We start from the raw sequence: 22,500 nt of genomic DNA on the forward strand, positions 1-22,500 counted from the left end.
ACAGCATAATTCGAGATGAGTTACAGAGCATCGTGGTCAAGAGAATCCAGTCACTCAAACAGCTCAAGCATTGTCATGATTTTTCTAATACAGAAAGGTGAAGAAAATGAAGTTTGATTAACAGCTGGTCCATTTCAGTGGGTCCTGATTTCTCCTTAAAGTTTCCTTCTTTCACGTAACACTTAGCGATGAGGCCAGTCAGTTACACTCGTAAGGTTTGGGTGAACTCTCTCGTTAGATGCGCAGTTCCTTGTTTATGAAAACACCATTAATCCAAACAACTCGGAATGCTCGCTTGGATTCGCAGAAAGCAATGGTCTGCCTCCCTGTTCGGTTAAATGGAGAGGTGTTGTAATATGAAGCTCACTGATAATAATTGCTTTATTCTTTATGTCTGAGCTGTCTTGTGTTCCTGTCCCGATCTCATTTGTTTGTAATCGTTGGGAGCATTTTTCGCAAACAATTCTTCCTCTTTAGAAAGAGTGGGTGATCGATGTTTTGAGGGATATATTTCTTCGTTGGTAATCGTTCAGAGTCCTTTCTGCAGAAAGGTTATTCTGGATATAAATGATTAAATGCAGGTTATCTGGCGACGCAGCTGCTAGGGTCAATGACGTTGTGTTTTTAGGGAAAACCAAGGAGAATATTTTTTCATTGTTATATTGTCTCACTGTCCACAGTCCTACGGGCTGCTCTATGAACAAGAGCCCATGCTTGCATAAGGCCAGCTTAATCTAAAACAACAATATCCACCGACTCTCCGCTCTCGTAACTGTTTAACAGAAAGTACCATACTAAAATGGGGTGTACCGTCTATGGCCTTTTAACCCTGATTGGCTTGTGGTCCTGAAAAAGATCAATAAAACGAGAGCGGCCGGCGTCAGTTTCTTGAATATTGATATAGATTCTCCGAATTGTTTACGAGTTCCGTCAGCGGTTAGAGTAGGTAGCTTTGTTTATTTAATGGATCCTCAGTGTTTGTTTCTCTAGTGAGTTTACGCACATATGTGTGTATATATATACACATAAGTCGTTATTATTAAATAAAGGTATAAGCCACGAGGAACAGTGAAACTCTTGAGTATAGCTGCAAGATCTTTCGACTTGGAGCTACTCCAGTGTTTCACTTTCCTTCGTAACTTATACCTTTATTTATGCATTTATCACATTCCAAACTTTCGTGATTCAGTTATACACATAAGTATTATATGCACATACATGTATACGCGATCTCGTGTGTGTTCGTGTATGTATGTAGTATATACTTTATTGGCTGCAGTATATAGTCCAGCAAGTCCTCTTTTTTGCCTCGATAAAATTTTTTTTTTCAATTATTCTAATTTCACGATCGAAGCTGAACTGTTTTAGGCCTACGTGAAACTTTGGCGAGGAACTCTGACATTTTAATCCTTTTCAGATCAGAATAAAATCCAGATATGAAAATGAATGTCGGGACGAATTAGAATTTGTTAAAGGTTTAAAATCTTTCTTTTTCTGTTATTCGACTGAATTATCCAAGGCCCTCGGGCCAATTGATCGAAGCTGAACTGTTTTAGGCCTACATGAAACTTTGGCGAGGAACTCTGACATTTTAAGCCTTTTCAGATCTCTTCGGTATAATTCGTATTACGTTCACCGAAGTGGTTAATTCATTAGATTTTGTTGTTCGGCTCTTCTTGTGTGTCATATTATGATATTTAATGTCTTTCGTTCGGAAAACAGGTCTAGCTGTCGCCGATGTTGCATAAATACATACATGTTATTGGCATCGCATATATATATATATATATATATATATATATATATATATATATATATATATATATATATATACACATATAAATATATATATATATGTGTGTGTGTGTTTTGTACTATGATATATAAATGTATGCATATATATATATATATAATATATATATATATATATATATATATATACATACATATTTATAGTATATTTATAAATATAATACACATTGATATACACATTTTTTAATTATATGTATTGAGGTAATGTAACTGAAATGTGATATTTTTTAACTCCTGTATATATATGTGTGTGAATATATGACATATAAATGTATGCACATATATATATTATATATATATATATATATATATATATATATATATATATATATATACATATTTATTAGCTCCTGCATTATTAAAAAAAATCCATCAGAATTAAAGTAAAAAGAAAGATTATTACCTAATTTAGCAAATTTGATGACATGAGGGATGGAAACCAAATTAAAAATTTCATTTTAATTTCATAATTGATGACCATGTTTTAGAGATGAAAAAGCAAATACGAATATCCGGAAATTAAGTTTTGTGAAAATTGAAATATACTTAAATTCGAAATACTATGAAATTTCAAAACAAATTTGCGTAAGAGGAAGTTCATTCTAGTAAGACGGAAAGGAAAGTATAAAATGAAGCTTTCTCGATAATATTTTTTTACTTATTACGTAAAAAGAGAGCAAAGATGAGGGCATTCTCTCTCTCTCTCTCTCTCTCTCTCTCTCTCTCTCTCTCTCTCTCTGTTGACATATGATGAGGTTCAAAAGAAATTCTCATTACTTTTTATTCGAATCAGTATTGAAACTCGTTTTTTAAATCTGAAAGGTAATAATTCGGAATGAAAAATGAACATGTATATGCGTGTGCATTTGTATCAACTAATTAAACTTAATCTGCTTTAGAAGAAGTTGATGGTAAAACCTTTTCTCACCTGGAAAACAGATGAGCTGTAGCTTTGCAATGTCCAAAAGCCTTCCCACCATTTGCTGCGAGGTAATTTGCCAAGAAATCTCGCTGACATCAGTGGAAGGCGTGACATCACACACTTCGCTTCCTTTCGTGGTTGAAAGTCCTACGACTGTGTCAGTATATGGATGAATTAGGCCTATAGAAACAGGCGAGGCATTGTTGCTTATGCTCGAAGTCCCCAAACTGATGACGACTCCTACCCAAAGGGCACTCATCATCATCAGTGTTCGGAGTAGACTATTTTTTCCCTCTGTTGCCAATTTTCTCCCTGATCCGAGGACGACTTTCCTTTTGTAAAGAAGAGACTCTTCTAGTGATTGGAGACTGTTGCCCGTAATGGATCAGGGAGCCGTGATCAATGAGATCACATGAGATGAAAGTCATGTCATCATAACGCTTCCAGCAGCATCTCTGCGATCCGCCTTCTCTGGTGGATTCCAGGACCAATGAGGGGGGCTTGATGGCCAATGCTTTCTTCTGATTGGTCAACACGCCATAGCAGTTCGCCCAATGGTGAATGAAGTGCTGAATAGCCATTGGGAGTAAGAGTTTCCTTATGACATTTAGTTAGTTAAAACAAAGAGAATGTCTTTGACCAGGGATCCGTGTTTCTTAAGTATATCGAAGGGTAATATGAATCATGCACAGCAGAAAGTTCTGAAAAAGTATAGTTACATGTTAGCGCTCTCTCTCTCTCTCTCTCTCTCTCTCTCTCTCTCTCTCTCTCTCTCTCTCTCTCTCTCTATCGTGACTCACCCCGTAGCTTTTATATATATATATATATATATATATATATATAATATATATATATATGTGGTGTGTGTGTGTGTGTGTGTGTATGTGTGTGTGTGTACATATTATGTGTATATGTGTGTGCGCTCGTGTAAAGTCTTAAAGAACGACATATAACGATTTACATAATATTTGTATAATCAACAACAAATCCCTCCTAGTTGGTCGAAACGAACAAATTCTCAAGAGCCGGTTATGAAAAGGAGTATCAATTCAATTCTAAGCAAGTATACCCATCCTCACCTCCCCCCCGCGCAATAAAAAAGAAACTGTAAACAAAAATGTAAGCACGCCACTTACGTAAAGCACGAGCGAGCGAGCATCGTCATAATGACTTCTTTATATGATGAAAATAGTAAATAATCATTTGGTCCCTTGATAAGGCGAGTGGCTTATGACACTAAACGGACAGTCTTGCCTTGTATTGCGTTTGTAAGTGTGTGTGTGTGTTTTTTTTTTCTTGTCTGTACGTCTTCGTTATTTTTTAAAGTCAAATTATTTTGCGAAGAATGTATGATATTATGTTGAACCCTTAAACTTCTAGAGTAGATTCACATCAACCGTACATTTGATGTCTAGGCCAGCCCCTTACGACGCTCCTGATTGGCTGTTGATAAGCTAATCACAGGGCTGGAAACTCTCAGTCTCTCGAGAGAGTTCACATGGGTAGGATCTATGTTCCACCTCTCCTGAGGGATACTTTTGAAAGATATATCCCTCAGGAGAGATGGAACATAGAGCCTGCTTATGTGAACTCTAGAGAGAGACTGAGAGTTTCTAGCCCTGTGATTGGCTTATCAACAGCCAATCAGGAGCGTCGTAAGGGACTGGCCTAGACATCAAATGCGTGGTTAAAGCGAATCTTCTATAGAACTTCGTGTAAAATTTTTCCGGTGGGAACTAAGTCTTTAAAAGGTGTGGCACCTTTATCTAGTATTACGGCTTATGAGAAAGGGTAAATGAGACTCCCTATACTCTGTTTTTTTCCATCTGTCCATCCGCCTGTGGTGTTATCACATGGTAACACTGCGTCCCGGGCTTTAAATAGTTACGCTATGTGTAAATTTTAGGTAAATAAAAGGATATTTGGGTGTACATTTGCAACTGAAAAGTGTTTTAATAAATTACTGTATGCTAATTACACCGTTAATATTCGAAATAGGATATTATTATTATTGTTGAATGTAAGTTGAATGTAACTATTTATAGCCTGGGACGCAGAGTTACCATACGCAAACACCACAGCCGGATGGACAGATGGAAAAAAACCGAGTATAGTTCTCCACTGTCATGTAAATTCCTGTTGGAATGAATAGAAGGATTACAAAGTGCATGTTGGCAGAAATTGCAGATAGTCTTTCTTCCTTGGTTCAAGCATGCAGCAGGGATGGTGGGCATGCACTCTCACATTTTTGTGAATTATTTTACTGTTTTTCAAAATGACAGTATGCAGGCCTATGCATACATCCATTTTTTTTTTACCTTACATGACAGTAACACGTAAACCACTGTGAAATTGTTTATTATAATATTTATTTTTTACAACAGAGAAAATATGGAAAACAGAATTTTAACTATAGAAATCCTCAAAACTCACTAAGATTATCTGTAGACAGCCATTGTATCTCCCCAGAGTAGTTAAAGATGCACATACGTGTATATATTTTACCTGCATGAGGCCATAACAAAAACAAAGCATTCCCTGCGATCATTCACTGTCAATCATACGTCATCAGACATTCGCATTCATAACTCAGGCTCTTGTCATGAGGACATGCTCACATACTCGAGTTATTTGCTTTTAACTTTGATTTATTTCTCATTGATTGTAGTTATTGCCAGTGCACGAGGACATTTGAAATTTACTCCCACTGACTTTTTCCTATGTGAGATAGATGTTTCTCTCTCTCTCTCTCTCTCTCTCTCTCTCTCTCTCTCTCTCTCTCCAGTACAAGCTGCGCTTATCAGAGTTTATCTGTTCTACTGGTAATTTATGTAACTGCCACTCAAGATAGTAGCTATTATTTAACATGTTTTAGTTTAATTTTCCTTTTTCAATGAATATGTGGAAAATCAACTGTGAGAGGACATAGTTAATATTCGGAGATAATATTCATCCTGTGGAGAGTAGTCCCGTCAGTGGAACTCACGTGGTGAACTGTATCCGTTATTTAAGGGTCTTTACAATGTCCCTTCGGCCTCTACCTGCATCCTCTTTCGTCCTTTTTACTGTACCTCCGTTCGTATTTTTTTACACCTGAGTATGTATCCACCCTCTTTAAAGTATCCATCCTCTTTAAAGTATCCATCCTCTTTAAAGTATCCACTCTCTTTTTCAAGTATCCACTCCTCTTTAAAGTATCCAGCCTCTCTAAAGTATCCACCTCTCTATCTATCTTTAAAGTATCTATCCTCTTTAAAGTATCCACCCTCTTTAAAGTATCCATCCCTCTTTAAAGTATCCACCCTCTTTAAAGTATCCACCCTCTCTAAAGTATCCACTCTCTTTAAAGTATCCATCCTCTTTAAAGTATCCACTCTCTTTAAAGTATCCACTCTCTTTAAAGTATCCACCCTCTTTAAAGTATCCATCCTCTTTAAAGTATCCACCCTCTTTAAAGTATCCCCCTTGTTTAAAGTATCCATCCTCTTTTAAGTATCCACTCTCTTCAAAGTATCCACCCTCTTTCAAGATCCATCCTCTTTCAAGTATCCATCCTCTTTTAAGGTATCCACCTCTTTAAAGTATCCATCCTCTTTTAAGTATTTCCACCTCTTAAAAGTATCCATCCTCCTTTTAAAGTATCCAACCTCTTTAAAGTATCCATACTCCTTTAAAGTATCCATCCTCTTTAAAGTATCCATACCTCCTTTAAAGTATCCATCCTCTTTAAAGCATCCACCCTCTTTTAAGTGTACACTCTCTTTAAAGTATCCAAACCTCTTAAAGTATCCATCCTCTTTTAAGTATCCATCCTCTTTAAAGTATCCATCCTCTTTAAAGTATCCATCCTCTTTAAAGTATCCATCCTCTCTTTAAAGTATCCACTCTTTTTAAAGTATCCATCCTCTTTAAAGTATCCACTCTCTTTAAAGTATCCATCCTCTTTAAAGTATCCATCCTCTTTAAAGTATCCACTCTCTTTAAAGTATCCATCCTCTTTAAAGTATCCACTCTCTTTAAAGTATCCATCCTCTTTAAAGTATCCATCCTCTTTAAAGTATCCACCCTCTTTAAAGTATCCATCCTCTTTAAAGTATCCACTCTCTTTAAAGTATCCACCCTCTTTAAAGTATCCATCCTCTTTAAAGTATCCATCCTCTTTAAAGTATCCACTCTCTTTAAAGTATCCATCCTCTTTAAAGTATCCATCCTCTTTAAAGTATCCACTCTCTTTAAAGTATCCATCCTCTTTAAAGTATCCACTCTCTTTAAAGTATCCATCCTCTTTAAAGTATCCACCCTCTTTAAAGTATCCATCCTCTTTAAAGTATCCACCCTCTTTAAAGTATCCATCCTCTTTAAAGTATCCACCCTCTTTAAAGTATCCATCCTCTTTTAAGTGGTACACTCTTTAAAAGTATCCACCTCCTCTTTAAAGTATCCATCCTCTTTAAAGTATCCATCTCTTTAAAGTATCCACCTCTCTTTAAAGTATATCTCCTCTTTAAGTATCCACTCTTTAAAGATCCATCCTCTTTAAAGTATCCACCTCTCTTATAAAGTATCCATCCTCTCTGAAAGTATCCACTCCTCAATTTAAAGTATCCACTCTCATTAAAGTATCCATCCTCTTTTAAGTATCCATCGTCTTTAAAGTATCCACTCTCTTTAAAGTATCCACCCTCTTTAAAGTATCCATCCTCTTTAAAGTATCCACCCTCTTTAAAGTATCCACTCTCTTTAAAGTATCCATCCTCTTTAAAGTATCCATCCTTTTAAAGTATCCACTCTCATTAAAGTATCCACCCTCTTTAAAGTATCTATCCTCTTTAAAGTATCTACCCTCTTTAAAGTATCCACTCTCTTTAAAGTATCCATCCTCTTTAAAGTATCCACTCTCTTTAAAGTATCCATCCTCTTTAAAGTATCCACTCTCTTTAAAGTATCCATCCTCTTTAAAGTATCCACTCTCTTTAAACTACCCATCATCTTTAAAGTATCCATCCTCATTAAAGTTTCCATCCTCTTTAAAGTATCCACCCTCTTTAAAGTATCTACCCTCTTTTAAGCAGTAAAAATAGAGAAAGAGCAAACGATATGTGAATTTTAAATGAAAAAGTTATAATGAATGAACAGTGATAAAGTATGGTGGCATGTTCTCTCTCTCTCTCTCTCTCTCTCTCTCTCCCTCTAAATTTTTCTCCACGTCTAAAATGCACAACGGACGTAAAACAAAATGAGGAAGTATCCATATGCATGCTGCTCCGTAGGGGGCTAATGCCGTCAGTCCACCTCATGCTGAGGACTGTAGGCATCACTTAAGGTTCTTTGCAGCAGCTGCAACCCCTTTTGTTCCTTTTACTGTAACTCTTTTCATATTCTCTTTCTTGCTTTTTACTGCCCACCCTCTCCTAACGATTGATTCATAGTGCAACTGCGAGGTTTTCCTCCTGTTACCACCTTTCAAACTTTTTACTGTCAATTCCCGTTTCCGCGCTGAATGACCTCATAGGTCCCAGTGCTTGGGCCTGGGCCTAAATTCTATATTCCATTCAATTCGATTCATATGCATGCTGACCATACAAGAGAAAATATTGTAATATACATAATATACATTATATATATATATCTATATATATATATCTATCTATATATATATACTATATATTATATATATATTATATAGATATATATATATATTAATTTATATTATTAATTATTATATTATAAATAGTTATATATATATATATATATATATATATATATATATATATATATATATGGATATGGGAAGCGTTGCTATCAACCAACATACAACAAGGAGCTGAAGGAGACGTCATGTACTATTAATTGTCCGTTTATTAAACAGGCTGACGTTTCGAGGAAACGTCAGCCTGTTTAATGAACTGATTATAATTCAGCCTCATTTTCAAGGCAGAAAAACGTAATTATAATATATAAAAATATTTCAAAGTCTTAAGAATTAAGCAATTTACAAATTTAAAAGATTAAAACTTTAATTTTTTAATTTTTGTTTAAATTTAATATTTTTTAATTTGTAAATTTCTTAATTCTTAAGTCTTTGTAATATTGTATATATTATAATTACGTTTTTTTCAGCTTTGAAAATGAGGCTGCGTCCTCTAAACGTCAGCCTGTTTAATAAACGGACAAATTACTAGTACATGACGTCTCCTTCAGCTCCTTATTGTATATATATATATATATATATATATATATATATATATATATATATATATGTATATATATATGTTTGTGTGTGTGTGTGTGTGAGCGCTCGCGCGCGTGGGTAGATAAGAAAGAGAGAGAGAGAGAGATTATCCTTGGTCGTGAGAGAAGGATACGAAATGCTGATCGTGTATGACGCTAGTATTCCCAGCTGAATAAAAAGAAATATATCGAAAAGAGATGACTTGAACCTAAAAGTAACAAAGAAATATAAAAAGAAGAGAAAACTCGAGAGAAGAAGCAAAGTTTGGACATTGAGTGGCGGCTCAAAATAGCGTGTGACGATTGTATATCATTTGTAATATATGAGAGAAGCGTCACTCCCACCAGCACGTGTCAGATTCTCAACAAACTTTGATTAAAAGTTGGTCTGAGTCGTAAAGGAGCGAAAAAAAAATTAATTCTCGGAGTGAAGCTGATTTTTGGTAGGCTTAAGGCGCCACTGATACAAAAAAAAAATATGGAGGGTTAACTATAAAGTCGGCTTAAAAAGTTCTTCATTTGAAAGAGATTATAATTCAACGAAAAAATTTAAATCTGTAAGCCAGAACTGTATTGAATCGAAAACTGCTCTCTCTCTTTCTATGAAATGAAATATATCTCACTTAATGTGAATAGAAAAATGATTGTGAATGAGAAACATCTTTAGTGAAGAGAGAGGTAATCAAAATCAGAGAGATTATTGAACAGGAAAAAATGATGGGAAGCTATTTGTTGATATATGTTCTATCAACGTCATTTTAAAGGGCTTTCAACCTAGGAGTTCGGAACTGTATACTAACGAAATAACCTACATGGAGTGATTTCAATAAATTGATAAATCACAACGTCAAACAGTTGTTTATTCAACACTGAGTTGTGACATAGGTAGGTGGTAATGTTGATAATTGAGCGAGGAGAATAATCTACGCTGTCACCAACAGGCCCATGTCATTAGTCATCGTCATTAGTCATCGTGAGACAAGTACATTGCGAAAATTCTCAAATTTCGTGACTCTCAGACATTCTTAGACAAGAACCGAAGTATCGCATTAATTTTTCAACAGTGGTTTGTATCATACGTCAATATACGGTTATACGTGTATTAATTTTATAATTGTTAGCAGTGTGATTTATTTCGTACGGAGATAAATATCACGAACTGTCTTATTCCTTATTGGTTATTTCTGAAGACGATATATACAAGAATATATCTACAAATATATTTTTATTTTAGTTGTTAAATAAAACTAACTGGACCCTAAATCCTTTGTCCCCAGTTTTTATGTTCGTGCTTGTTGCTAAGTTTGTGCGCCTATGAGTATTTTCATTCATACACCATTCACAGAAGAAAGGAAGACATGCAGACTGACTCACAAAAAAGAAAAACGGCATGACGCCACTTCAGCGCTCAACCGTATCAGATGCTAATGATTTTGTGCGTGGCGCTTATTAGAGATTCTGAAATGCGAGATGGAATTATATAAGAGCAAAATTGTATCCTCACGGAACATCGATGAACGCGACTGGTGTTTATTTTCTCGTCCAAGAATAAACCGAGAGACCGAACTGAGAGAGGCTGTTTGTATGGCCAAGTGCTTTTAATTCCTGCTTCGGGCCTCAGAAAGGACTCCTTTGTTCGAGGGCAAGAGTGGCGTGGCAACGACCTCCTTCGCCTCTCTCGCAGGGCCTCCCAAAACAAGGACTTATTATGATATAAGTGTGTTTTTGGCGTAACACCTCCTGGGGTCCTAGAATTGGTCATTCCCACTTGGTGTCAGACCCTGCTGCTGGCTGGCGGTAAGGTCCGATCGCCTCTCTCCTCTTCTTCCACTTCTGTTCAGTTCTGTGGCAGGTTTTAAGCTACTTCGGTCGTGGAAGTGGCTGCATATTTTTTTTCTTTCGATTCAAGGTAAGATACAAGAAGTATGTAACGTTCGAACGAAATTATTATGGATTACTAATCTTGCATTGTTCCTGTCTAGCCAGAAATGTCATGATGTTTATTAGCCTATTAATTCCTGTCTAGGAAGAATGGTTTTGATATTTACTGTATTTGTTCCTATCTAGCCAGAAGTGTCCTGTTGTTTATTAGCCTATTATTTCCTGGCAAGGAAGAATGGTTTTAATGTTTACTGGTGTATGTTCCTGTCGTCCCTGTTCGGCAGGACTTTCTTGATGTTTACTGGGCGCTGAAACATTCCAATGGCTTCCCAGAGAATGTTTTTTTTTTTTTTTCATTAAAAAGCGCTTTTCTTCCTTTACATCTTGGTCTAAAAGGTGATGCTGAATTTTTCTGTACTTAGTAATGCAGGTTTGCTGAAACCTTTAATCATCTTCATATATATATATAATATATATATATATATATATATATATATATATATGGTATATATATAATATATTATATATATATATATATATATATATATATATATATGAAGATGATTAAAGGTTTCAGCAAACCTGCATTACTAAGTACAGAAAAATTCAGCATCGCCTTTTAATATATATATATTATATATATATATATATAGATATATCTAATATATATATATATATATATATATATATATATATATATATATGTATATTTGCGTTAGTGTCCTTCTGTCATTTCGTCCCCAGTCCACTTATATCAATAAATCATCAATATTCCTCTCTTGTTAATATTCGGCTCGCGTAGGTTCGCTCTCTTATTGTGTATGTTGATATCATCACATGACATTCTCACCTGCATATATACATATACATATACACATATATATACATAGAGATAAATGTGCCACACATACATTTTCAAGTAACATCCGAATATTTTTTGAATGAAATAAGACTAACGCACATTTGCAACCATGAGAGAGAGAGAGAGAGAGAGAGAGAGAGAGAGAGAGAGAGAGAGAGAGAGAGAGAGAGAGAGAAAATAATAGGCATTAGTAATTAGTTATGCGATAGAATATTTATGAATTGACTAATTCATTAATCTCTCTCTCTCTCTCTCTCTCTCTCTCTCTCAAATAAGCAGTGTATTTTATATATTTCGTTGATCTCTCTCTCTCTCTCTCTCTCTCTCTCTCTCTCTCTCTCTCTCTCTCTCTCTCTCTCAAATAACCAATGTATTTTATGTATTTCGTTGCAACAATGGAAGTGATCGAAATGAGAGGAGCGGTTAAAATTGTCTTAATTAGATAATTGGCTATAATATGGTATAAATTTATTAATATCTTTTGGTCCTAAAAATTCATTCGGATACAACACTAATTAATGAAGTAAGGCAGAAATGGAAGTTTAATAGTGATGGGGTATAATACGGTTATCTTAATAAATTTTTATATCCCGTATGATTATTTTTGTTCCTCTAGCGAATTTTCTTTCTTATCTAAAGTGTCTTTTTTTTTCTCTTCCTTCTATCATAGTTTTGCATAGTCGTGTTCCAAACCATTTTCCTGTCTTTGGAACGTGTCATTTTATACTTAAACACTATAGTTGGTTCACTTAAGGTAGGTTCTTGGGTGAGCCCTGTGCCTACGAGACGTTGGTTTGGCGGCCGCTGATTGGCTGGGAGCTGCCTACCAATCAGCGGCCGGCAAACAAACGTCTCGTAGGCACAAGGCTCACTCAAGAATCTACCTTAGTAAGTGAACCAGCTATAATTACTTTCATTATTTTCATTTTCGTTTTCATATATATTCAAGAAAAATATTATATTTCTCCATATTTTTGTCGTGCCATTCAGCATTGTGCTTCTTCTACATCCTTTTGGTTTTAATCAGGTTTCTTTCCCTTTTCCGCAGAACTGGCAGACGTCAAAATGAAGGCGGTGGTGGCAGCATTTTTGGCAGTTCTGTGGGTGATGTGCAGCGCCAGCAGTGGAGCCAAGATTACCCGAACAGCCACCATTCCATTGACGGGCCCAGATGCCAGGGAAGCTGCTGTGAGTTAAAGAAAGAAAAATAATTTCTATTAGTATTTTAAGGATTTTTATTAACAAATTCACCGATACTCTCTTACCTCGGATTATTGTCGTCGTAATTACAGTAGTGGTGGAAGTAATTTTGATTTTTTGTTTTTGTTTTGAAGAGTTTTGTCGATTAAATTCTCAAAATGAACGGCAACATCTTTAGTGAGAGAGGTTTAGAAAAATTAGGAAGTAAATGCGCTTAGAAAATGACTGAGAATGACCTTTGGTAGGTTTCCCATCGCGTCGAAAGTAACCTTGGTGCCTAGAGAGATATAAAAGATAAGTTTTAAAAGCACTTTTAACTCCCATCCTCTTCATCATCTTCATCGCCGACGACGCCCTGAAAGCCAAAGGACTTGGACGATTAAAGAAAAATTGCTAGATTTCTATAATAAAGCAAATCTTTTTCGTCAAAGGATTTTTAGAGAATAAAATTCAGATTGAAAATTGAATAATATTACGAGATGAATAATCATGCTGAATGAAACAAGGCTTCCTATTCTGATGTCAGGTTTTCCACGTATTCACTTGTTCACTTTTTTCAGCTAAGCATAGTGACCATTTTTATTACATCTTCTCTGCTAACCCGATTATATATAACTTAGCTAGGTTTTTCCCTCTTACGTAATATTCTGAAGTCGGTCTTAGGGTACTACCTATTCTTCAAGCTGTATTTGTACAAATATATCTATGTTAATTTAAGGTTAAGAGGCCACGAGTGAACACAGAGGTATCTGATGGCTTTGTCTCGTTTTCTATTGTACTTTATTTTCTTTCTCCCAGTCACTTGCTTCTTATCTGATGCCTCTCTGGCAATTGGCTTTACTTACTCCCACTCAAGCTTATAGGTTAGGGACTTATCCTAAAGGAATGCTGGAGAAATGTAAAAGTTTTAATTAAACACTCTTTTTCTTAAAACAGACGTTATGATCTTAACAATTAAGGTAAAGTTTCAGAAAAGAACATAAAAATTGGTGAGCCAGTATTTCGGTTTGATTACGAAAATAGTACCGCAAATGTATTGGCCAAGATTTAAGCATCAGTAGCAATCCGTGATTTTTTTGGAAATATATTTATGCTTTCACACTATTTAACACCTTAGAGAGAGAGAGAGAGAGAGAGAGAGAGAGAGAGAGAGGAGGAGAAAGAAGAGGAGGAGAGAGAGAGAGAGAGAGAGAGAGAGAGAGAGAGAGTTAGTGCAACCTTCAAAATACCCCTTTTCAGATCGAGAACAGCCTACAGCAGATACTGGCTAAGCTGGACGAGAATCACAACGACCTGGAACAGTCCCTCAGGGATGTTCTCCGCGTGTCGAGGAGGACGCAGCGCGAGGTTGCCGACCTGCAGCAGGACATGGAACTCCTCTTAGGCCAGATGTACAAGCCCTCCTGTCAGGAAATAGCCCAGGAACAACACGACGGCGTGCCGGGCAAGACCAACGACGCCTCCATCGGGGTGTTCATCGTCAAGCCGCCAAAATACAGACCGACAGAAGTAAGCTGCTTCATTGAGTTTGGAAAGGAAGTGAAATGTGGGTAAAACTTGGTAGTAGTAAGATTTCTACTCTTTTTGAAGGATTGGTGATGTAGTTGGTACGAAGTTTATTGTGAAATGCTCAGTTTACTTGGTTGTAGCCTAAAAATCACAAAACTTAATCAGGGGCAAATTTATTCTGGCATCAAAAAGTTAAAATTTTACCGAAAAGTCGAAGGCGCTGCGAACAATGCTGCTTATTTTTCGAATTATTTCCGTTTCTTGAAATCCCATACATCAAGGTATATCAGTTACATATAGTATAAACATCTAGCTTTTGTCACATTAACTAAAAATATTGTACAAAGATCATGAGTAACTGAACTATCAGTATTGTATGTAAGAATCCATGAGCTTCTGTCACTTCCGGGAAGCAAAAATTAAGAAATATTGTTTGTCATGGAGCCCACATGTCTCATGTTGACCTCAATGAACAGGTACGATGCGAAATCGAACGAGGAGCCGTGGGGTGGACGGTAATGTTATCCAGAATTAATGGAAGAGAAGCCTTCAACAGGACTTATAAGGAGTATCAAGAAGGCTTTGGTGACCCCAATGGAGAATACTGGATTGGTGAGGGTGCTCTATATATAATATATATATATATATAATATATATAATATTTATATTATATAATATATATATATAATAAATATAATATATATGTATATTTATATATAGTACTATATCATATTATATATATATATATATATATATTAGATATATATATATATATATATATATATAGATATATGTATGTATGTATGTCTGTCTGTTTTACCTATGCTAATCACATACCTATGTTCTTTCAAAAATTCACTGATCAGTAGCCATAACCCTTACACTTCCACCTACAACCAGTCATAGTTTTTCAATATTTGTAGAACGCTCCTTTTGATCCATATATATATATACCATATATAGATTAATGTCTGCGGTGCACACACCCATTTTATATGATTGCTTTTATAAGATACTTCTGGAATTCAGTTTAATTTCTTGTGTTCAACGAAGGCCTCAAGTTGAACGCTGTTGCCTGACCGATTTCCCGTTTCAACTAATTCCTCATATGTAACAATCTCTTGTGCGTGTGTTTTTTTTTTTCGTCTTTTGTCTTTACCTCCATGGAGAATCTAACAAAAGGAAACAACTTCGTTTTTTAGGTAACGATTTCCTGCATAAACTAACAACATGGAGACCCCATCAATTACGGGTGGTCATGGAAGATTGGGATGGACAGAAGACCTGGGTTCAGTACAATCTCTTCAGGTAATGTAGCTAACTTATTCTTTTACGTACTGAGTTTTGGGTGTCCTCTTCTCTACATTTGTTAATTTAAGCTTTAGAATTTCATCTAAATTACGGAAGTGTCCGAGATATATAAATAATAATATATATACATATATATTATATATATATATATATATATATATATATATATACATATATATATACACATACATACATACATAAATGCATGCACAAAGGTCAGGCGAATGAACAGGCATCTTATCCTTTAAAAGTACATTAGACGACCTTTCCCGACATACTTTCTAGTCGCATTTTCTAGGCTGAAACAATTTGAGAAACTGTATTAGTACAACTTTACACTGAGAATCCAGTCTTATGTATTACACCGAAAACACAAAAAATGGAATATCAATAAAAAGAATGAGATCTAAAAACTGAGATTCATCTTATCACATACAAACGCTGAAACAAATGTGACGTCATCAGGGTTGCTGGCGCCGACGAAAACTACAAGCTCACCGTTGGGGAATTCGAGGCCGATAGCGCAGCTGGCGACGGCTTCAACATTCACGATGGAATGAGGTTCTCCACCTACGACAAAGATGATGATACCAATACAGGTAAGGCGCTTCATTAGCATTTGATAACTCGGATCTTTGCTAGATAGTGACCCCTAAGGGTTTTCAGGGCTCGTTATCTAGGACTAATATTCCTTGGGGGTCATTGTCTTTATGATATTGACAGTCTTTTGTCTATGCTTTTACGGTAATCCCCAAGTAAATACTCAGCAAAGGTGGATACATACCTGGCTAAAACCCGATGACTCTTAATACGGGTGCGGTTTTCATTCGAGCGCTCGGGTTCATCCATTTTCTGAATACTGTTATTCAGTTATGTACGTATTTTTTCAATGACTTTTTAAAATCATTTGTAAATTCAATATTTTTTGGTAGAGTGACTCCTCAACCTGAGACGGTACTTGAAAACCTTTGGTCCAGTAGAAAAAGATACACAATCACTTACTTAGTAGCCAGGTAGGCAAATATTTTTCCTCAATAGATAATTTATCACATATTATTATTATTATTATTATTATTATTATTATTATTATTATTATTATTATAGTAGTAGTAGTAGTAGTAGTAGTAGTAGTAGTAGTAGTAGTAGTAGTAGTAGCAGCAGCAGCAGCTTTTCAATCATCCCACCTTTGGTATTTTCCCCCTAGCCATTTGGTATATAGATATTATTATTATTATTTTTATATTAGTGGTGGTAGTAGTAGTATTAGTAGTAGCAGTTTTCCTCCCAGTCGCAAGGTATATAGTAATTATTAATATCATTCAACGTCACTGCTGATCCTGTTGTATTAAAGCGTTGTCTCAATGCAATATTAAGTCATACGAATTGTATTTCCAATGCACAACTTCCAGATGGTAACTGTGCCCTACTGTTCGGCGGAGGAGGCGGTTGGTGGTACAATAACTGCTACCACGTCCTTCCTACGGGCAAGTACCGCTCTTCCGGAGGCACCGAGTACGGCGGAGTCGCTTGGTACCCCTGGAGAAACGTCAAGCACTCCCTCAAGGGGATCACCCTCCTCCTGCGCCGAAATTCACCCTAATTCACTTTCAGCTCTCAGCGTAAAGAAAGCTTTGGCGCTTTGGAAAGTCTCTGAAAGACATGTCAGGGACTTTGCAAGAAGTAATTCATGTCGTGCAAAAGATGAAGCATATGAATTAAAGTGATAAGGCACTCACAGTGATGTTCTGATTTTCTGGCTTTGTAAGTAGCTGCAACGTCGCCATCTAGCAGATGCAGACGGCAGATCTTCAGTTTGTGGTTCTATTTTGTCAGAATTCTAAGGACCCTGTTCTTGAAATAAAGCACACAGCGTCAACGAGAAAATTTGCCTTTAATTGTTTCTTTTTAAAAATTTTACCCTGGTCTTAACTCCCAATAATTCGAAAACTTATTTAGCAAAGGTTGTCTTTACTTATGAAGAAAATGTACAGAATCTTTGAGCAACGGCAGACTGCAAAGCAACTCGGTGAGACTGTATTGGGTTTTTGTACAACGTCGACTTTATATTTATTTATACGGTATAATTTACATTCATGTTAGAATTACCTCCAATAGTGCATGATTTCTGTATTGCAAAGTAGGAAAATGGTCTGAAACCGGTCTCTAATTAATATTGAAATATTTTCTAGTAATCCTGTAAAGTTATTGAAGAATTACGTCAATGCAACCAGTTAATGAATAGACCTGATAAGACGTAGGAGGAAGTCATGCAGAAGAGGAATGACATTGAAGTTCCTTCATCATGAACGAATATTGAATAAATAATGTTTCGAGTCAACTTTCAATATTACGTTTCTCTTATTTTTTTTAAAGTAGAGTTAAGACTTACGCGTATAATTACTATGTAATTATTATTATTATTATTATTATTAATTATTATTATTATTATTATTATCATCATAAAACGTATGAATTCTTCTGGTTTCTTTCGAAGGAACTATTTGATAGGCCTTATTTTGTTAAAAATGGAACAAAAAATAACTTAGAGAACATTATTTCTAGAAGTACACACACAAATATTGCAAACTGTATATATATATTATATATATATATATATATATATATATATATATATATATATACATAAGAACACATCTATACTTCCTCTTGGTTTCAAGATTCGTTTTGTGGTAGGCATGGAAGAGGGAAGCACAGCAAAGGGTAGTTTTTGTGCTGAAGCTGTGATGACGTACGATCACTTAAACCTGCATTTTGCTTAACCAGCTGAGAGATGAACAGCATTCCTTTAAATCAGTAATCCTCTCCCTCTGCTTCTTCTTCTTTCTGGTCCTGTTTTGCCTCTTTCGGTGATGGTCATTCGGGAAATACCCAGAGTTCAGCCTTGTGTTTTGGGAAGGCCAATTATTTTGGCCGAATGGAAAGCATGTTATTTGGGGCTCATTACTCATTTTTTTTTTTTCGTTGAATGACTAAAAGGAAAATGTTTTTTCTGAATTTAGCCAACGCTAAAGCTACAATCATACTTCAAAATCCCTGTCTTTAATAGCACAAGGCATTCATTCATTGCCTTGAATAATTCAGTCCTAGATAATGATCGATGATTTTCATACAAAAATTATGAGTACCTTTAACCTATTCCTTTTTTATCGTTCGGTGTTGTTAATTCCTTTTATATAAAAACATTATATATTCTCGTTGCCACAATCGTATACTTGGTTATAATTCCATACGCCTTTCTCAATTCACTCTCATTCGCTGCGTCAGAAACGTGTTTTGGATGGAAATGAGGCCCGACGTCAGAAAACAAGATGATGAATACGTTTGTGACATGGATGCCTTTGCCGATTATGAAATGGAGTTTCTATCCAGACTTATTTAGTGCGTAATGATAATTAAAAATTTAATTTATTCTGCTCTTTGTGTGTATATAAATAAATAAATATTTATTTATATACATATATAATATATATATATATTAATATATATGATTAAATAATATATATATATATATTTATTAATAATTATTTTAATATAATGTAATGTTATGTATATATGTGCATTTGTAAAACATGACCAACTGTATCACTAATTAGTACTTGACGGAGTATTAGTAATATGAAAACTGATTTTTTTTTCCAAGTATCTCGATTCTTTAGACCGACCGGTACATAGCCGTCTATTAAGCAAAGCGCTTGTTGCCAGTTGTCTGCAAGAGATGAAATATTGTTTAAAGTTACCTGCAAAACCCTGTGTTTATTGAAGGAGACATTCCCTTGCACAAGCAAGCGTGCACGCAAGGTATGTCTGTTTATTTGATAAAAAGAAAGCTCAGTGTAATCGTGTTAAAGTTGCCATGATAAATTGCTGTAATGCATATTCCTATAGATAGATAGACAGAATGGCATCACCTCAACATTCTGCGTTGCGTTGAAAAACAAAATCTTAGACCCACGTAATTAATCGCTAACTTCGAGTTCACGCAACCTTCCATTTGGAATATCAGAATTCGCACAACTTGATTTTTTATGTTGAATATCGGAAAGGGTAAAGACACTGTGAGATCGGTGAGTTATATCACCATTACCCCGTAATTATGAAGATGTAACACACTGTTTTGTAACCCGATTGCCTGACCCAAGCAATCTTCTCCTCACTGTGTGAACTGTAATCTTTCTCAGCTAGGCATGCCTCCTCTCATCCCAGTTTAAGTGGACTCTCTCTCTCTCTCTCTCTCTCTCTCTCTCTCTCTCTCTCTCTCTCTCTCTCTCTCTTATTTTATAATTTAATAGTTTATGAAATCTCAGGAGTTAAAATTAATCCTTTTACTACAGATAAAAGTTTGAAACAATGATCATTCTTGACTCGAAGTTTAGAAAATAATAATAATAATAATAATAATAATAATAATAATAATAATAATAATAATAATAATAATAATAATGATAAGACGTTTGATGATAAAACTGACCCTGGAAGAAAATTGAGCTGACAGTGTATATGAGAATATTATATACTTGTTTTAAGAATCCTGGCGTCGTCAGTACTACCAAGTACTCCGATGCAATACATAAACAGAACGAGCGTTACAGGAATGCAGATACCAGTGAAATCATGATCTTTTATAATCCTTTGCATATTAAAGGTTCATTAAACTTTAGGTTGACGTTCCAAAATTATATGATCGCTGTATTTCTCTCTTTCCAAATTATTAGTTGCGTTCTTGCGTCATTTTTTAAAGATGCAGGTGCGTCCTTCACAGACGAATTAGCATCTTGTCTTACAACAGATATATTATCTAGCCATAACTGCGCAGTTTCTTTATAAAAATGCGCATGTTTGAAGTTTATTGCTTGTTTTGATATTTCCAAGTAATTCAACCTGTAAAGACTATAATTGATACTCTTCCCTATGATTACGCGCTGCATAAAATAAAATGCATCTTTAGGAGTGTATCATGCAGTGTTCCTCAACCTGCTTCAAGTGCATGGAAACCTTTTTTTTTTTCTTAAGGGTAGTCCTCATGATTAATTTTGGGTTATCCTGAAAGAAATCCTATTAGTTGGGATAACAATGTTCTGACTGGGGATAACAATATTTTGATTTGAAACACATGCAAATTCGAATACTACTTGCGTATGTGTATGAGTGTGTGTGTGTGTTTTTTTTTTTTTTTTGAAAAAAGATATCTGTTATTAGTTTGGATTATACAAGCTCGTCTGGAGTTACATCTTTCACGTTTTTTTCATTCCTGCGTTTCACCTCAGACATGTCGTTATCTCTAATTCACTTCCTATATTCGTTTCTTCTTATAAAAATGACTAACTGTTCCTTAAACTACGTCCTACAAACAAGATGCCAAGACAGGCATCGGTCCTGCAGTCGTGATCCTCCCGGACAGCCTGTGTCATGTCAGCGTCCATTGCAGGGAGGATAACCCGATCCCGTAGATACCAGCGAGAAAAGCCGCCAGGAATTTCATTTCGTAACATAATGCGACCGTTCTCCGGTCGGGTCGTAGTCTTGGGTAGCCTTTGTAGTGGAGCATCTTTTGATTCTAGGGGTCCCTACCGTGCAGTCTTGAGATCAGAAATTGATTACGAATGATTCTTTTCAAGTTCAAATCGTCTTTTCGGACTTTGAAATGACTTACATCGAGTGCTGCATTTTGAAAGCGTACGATCCATTTTCACACAATCCCAAGTAACCATATATGTAGGGAACGGGTGGATTAAGGCTCCCGAAGACGGCAGGGGATAATTAAAGACCCAAAGTTAAAGACTCTCTCTCTCTCTCTCTCTCTCTCTCTCTCTCTCTCTCTCTCTCTCTCTCTCTCTCTCTCTCCATGTTGGGAAGTTATGTAATCTGCAGACTTATTTTATTTTTTTCTTAGCACATTAGGATACACGTAAAATTTCTCTTTATGGTAAATTATTGCTTGTGAAATATGAAAGTCGATTCACAGAAGTTTCATATTACGCACAAGAGAAAATTAAAAGGAATATTCGCGGATTTAGTATTTATTTATTGGTTGATGTGAGGTGGTTTAGAGTAATATAAGATTTATACAAATATGCACATATACAATACTTTAAAATGTATATAAGATTTGTAACCGCTGTCCGTTGCTAGAGCATGAATGATCATAGATATTCTTTCTTGCCATGTGCGATAGTCTTCAATGGTGGTATGAGCCCAGAGGTCCACACCAGGCGTATTGTTCACTTCAACATTTTACCATCACTTACGGACCACCATCGTGCAAAGGCTTGTGCCGGCATAAGGCCCGGTTTATGAAGTATGTCAGTCGTCCTCCATCAATATTAGATAGCCAAGTTACACCACGATTTCTAAAACAGTTACCGATAGAGTCATGACCAATTCTTCCACCGCTATTGTACACATACGAGTAACAAATAATATCGGAAATATGAAACAAATATGTCTGAAATATTAAACAAATAACGACAGGAATACCTAAGGAGAGCAAAATTGAAAAATAAACACACACATACACGCACGAGCGTAGAGCATTGGCATACCGAGTATAAACACAACATGGGATAACGGGTCTGACTTCATCTAAAAAGCTGTCATAAATTGCAAGGAACCTCAGGAGAATTAGCATACAGATGGCCAGCAAACAGTATGATATGGCAAGCATGCAAAAGCCTTATGAGAGCCTACATCGCGAATGATTCTAGCATACAAAAACCTGCATCGATAAAGTGATAAAACCGGTTCCCAGACGATG

At 35.6% G+C, this 22,500-nt stretch overlaps 2 protein-coding genes across 3 annotated transcripts in view; one reads left to right on the forward strand and one right to left on the reverse strand.

The window, feature by feature from the left end:
* The window catches only part of LOC135220338 (uncharacterized), a 20,189-nt gene extending 17,193 nt beyond the window's left edge, over nucleotides 1–2,996 (reverse strand). Inside the window, exon 1 of the mRNA XM_064257568.1 lies at nucleotides 2,790–2,996. Coding sequence (XP_064113638.1) covers nucleotides 2,790–2,996 — 207 coding nt within the window. The remainder of the gene's footprint in view (nucleotides 1–2,789) is intronic.
* A 7,718-nt stretch (nucleotides 2,997–10,714) lies between these two features.
* Nucleotides 10,715–17,612, forward strand: LOC135226440 (ficolin-1-like). 2 transcript variants are annotated; one of them, XM_064266014.1, is made up of 7 exons: nucleotides 10,715–10,888; nucleotides 12,757–12,896; nucleotides 14,148–14,417; nucleotides 14,894–15,029; nucleotides 15,620–15,725; nucleotides 16,194–16,327; nucleotides 17,138–17,612. In XM_064266014.1, exons 2-7 carry the CDS (start codon nucleotides 12,774–12,776, stop codon nucleotides 17,326–17,328), a joined length of 960 nt encoding a protein of 319 aa, XP_064122084.1. In that variant the 5' UTR covers nucleotides 10,715–10,888; nucleotides 12,757–12,773; the 3' UTR covers nucleotides 17,329–17,612. The 2 variants fall into 2 exon arrangements, with proteins under 2 accessions (XP_064122084.1, XP_064122074.1); XM_064266004.1 differs by having other exon boundaries at nucleotides 10,716–10,874.
* The last annotated feature ends 4,888 nt before the right edge of the window (nucleotides 17,613–22,500 follow it).

Source organism: Macrobrachium nipponense, chromosome 20 (genome assembly GCF_015104395.2).
Source record: "Macrobrachium nipponense isolate FS-2020 chromosome 20, ASM1510439v2, whole genome shotgun sequence".
Lineage (NCBI taxonomy): Eukaryota > Metazoa > Arthropoda > Malacostraca > Decapoda > Palaemonidae > Macrobrachium > Macrobrachium nipponense.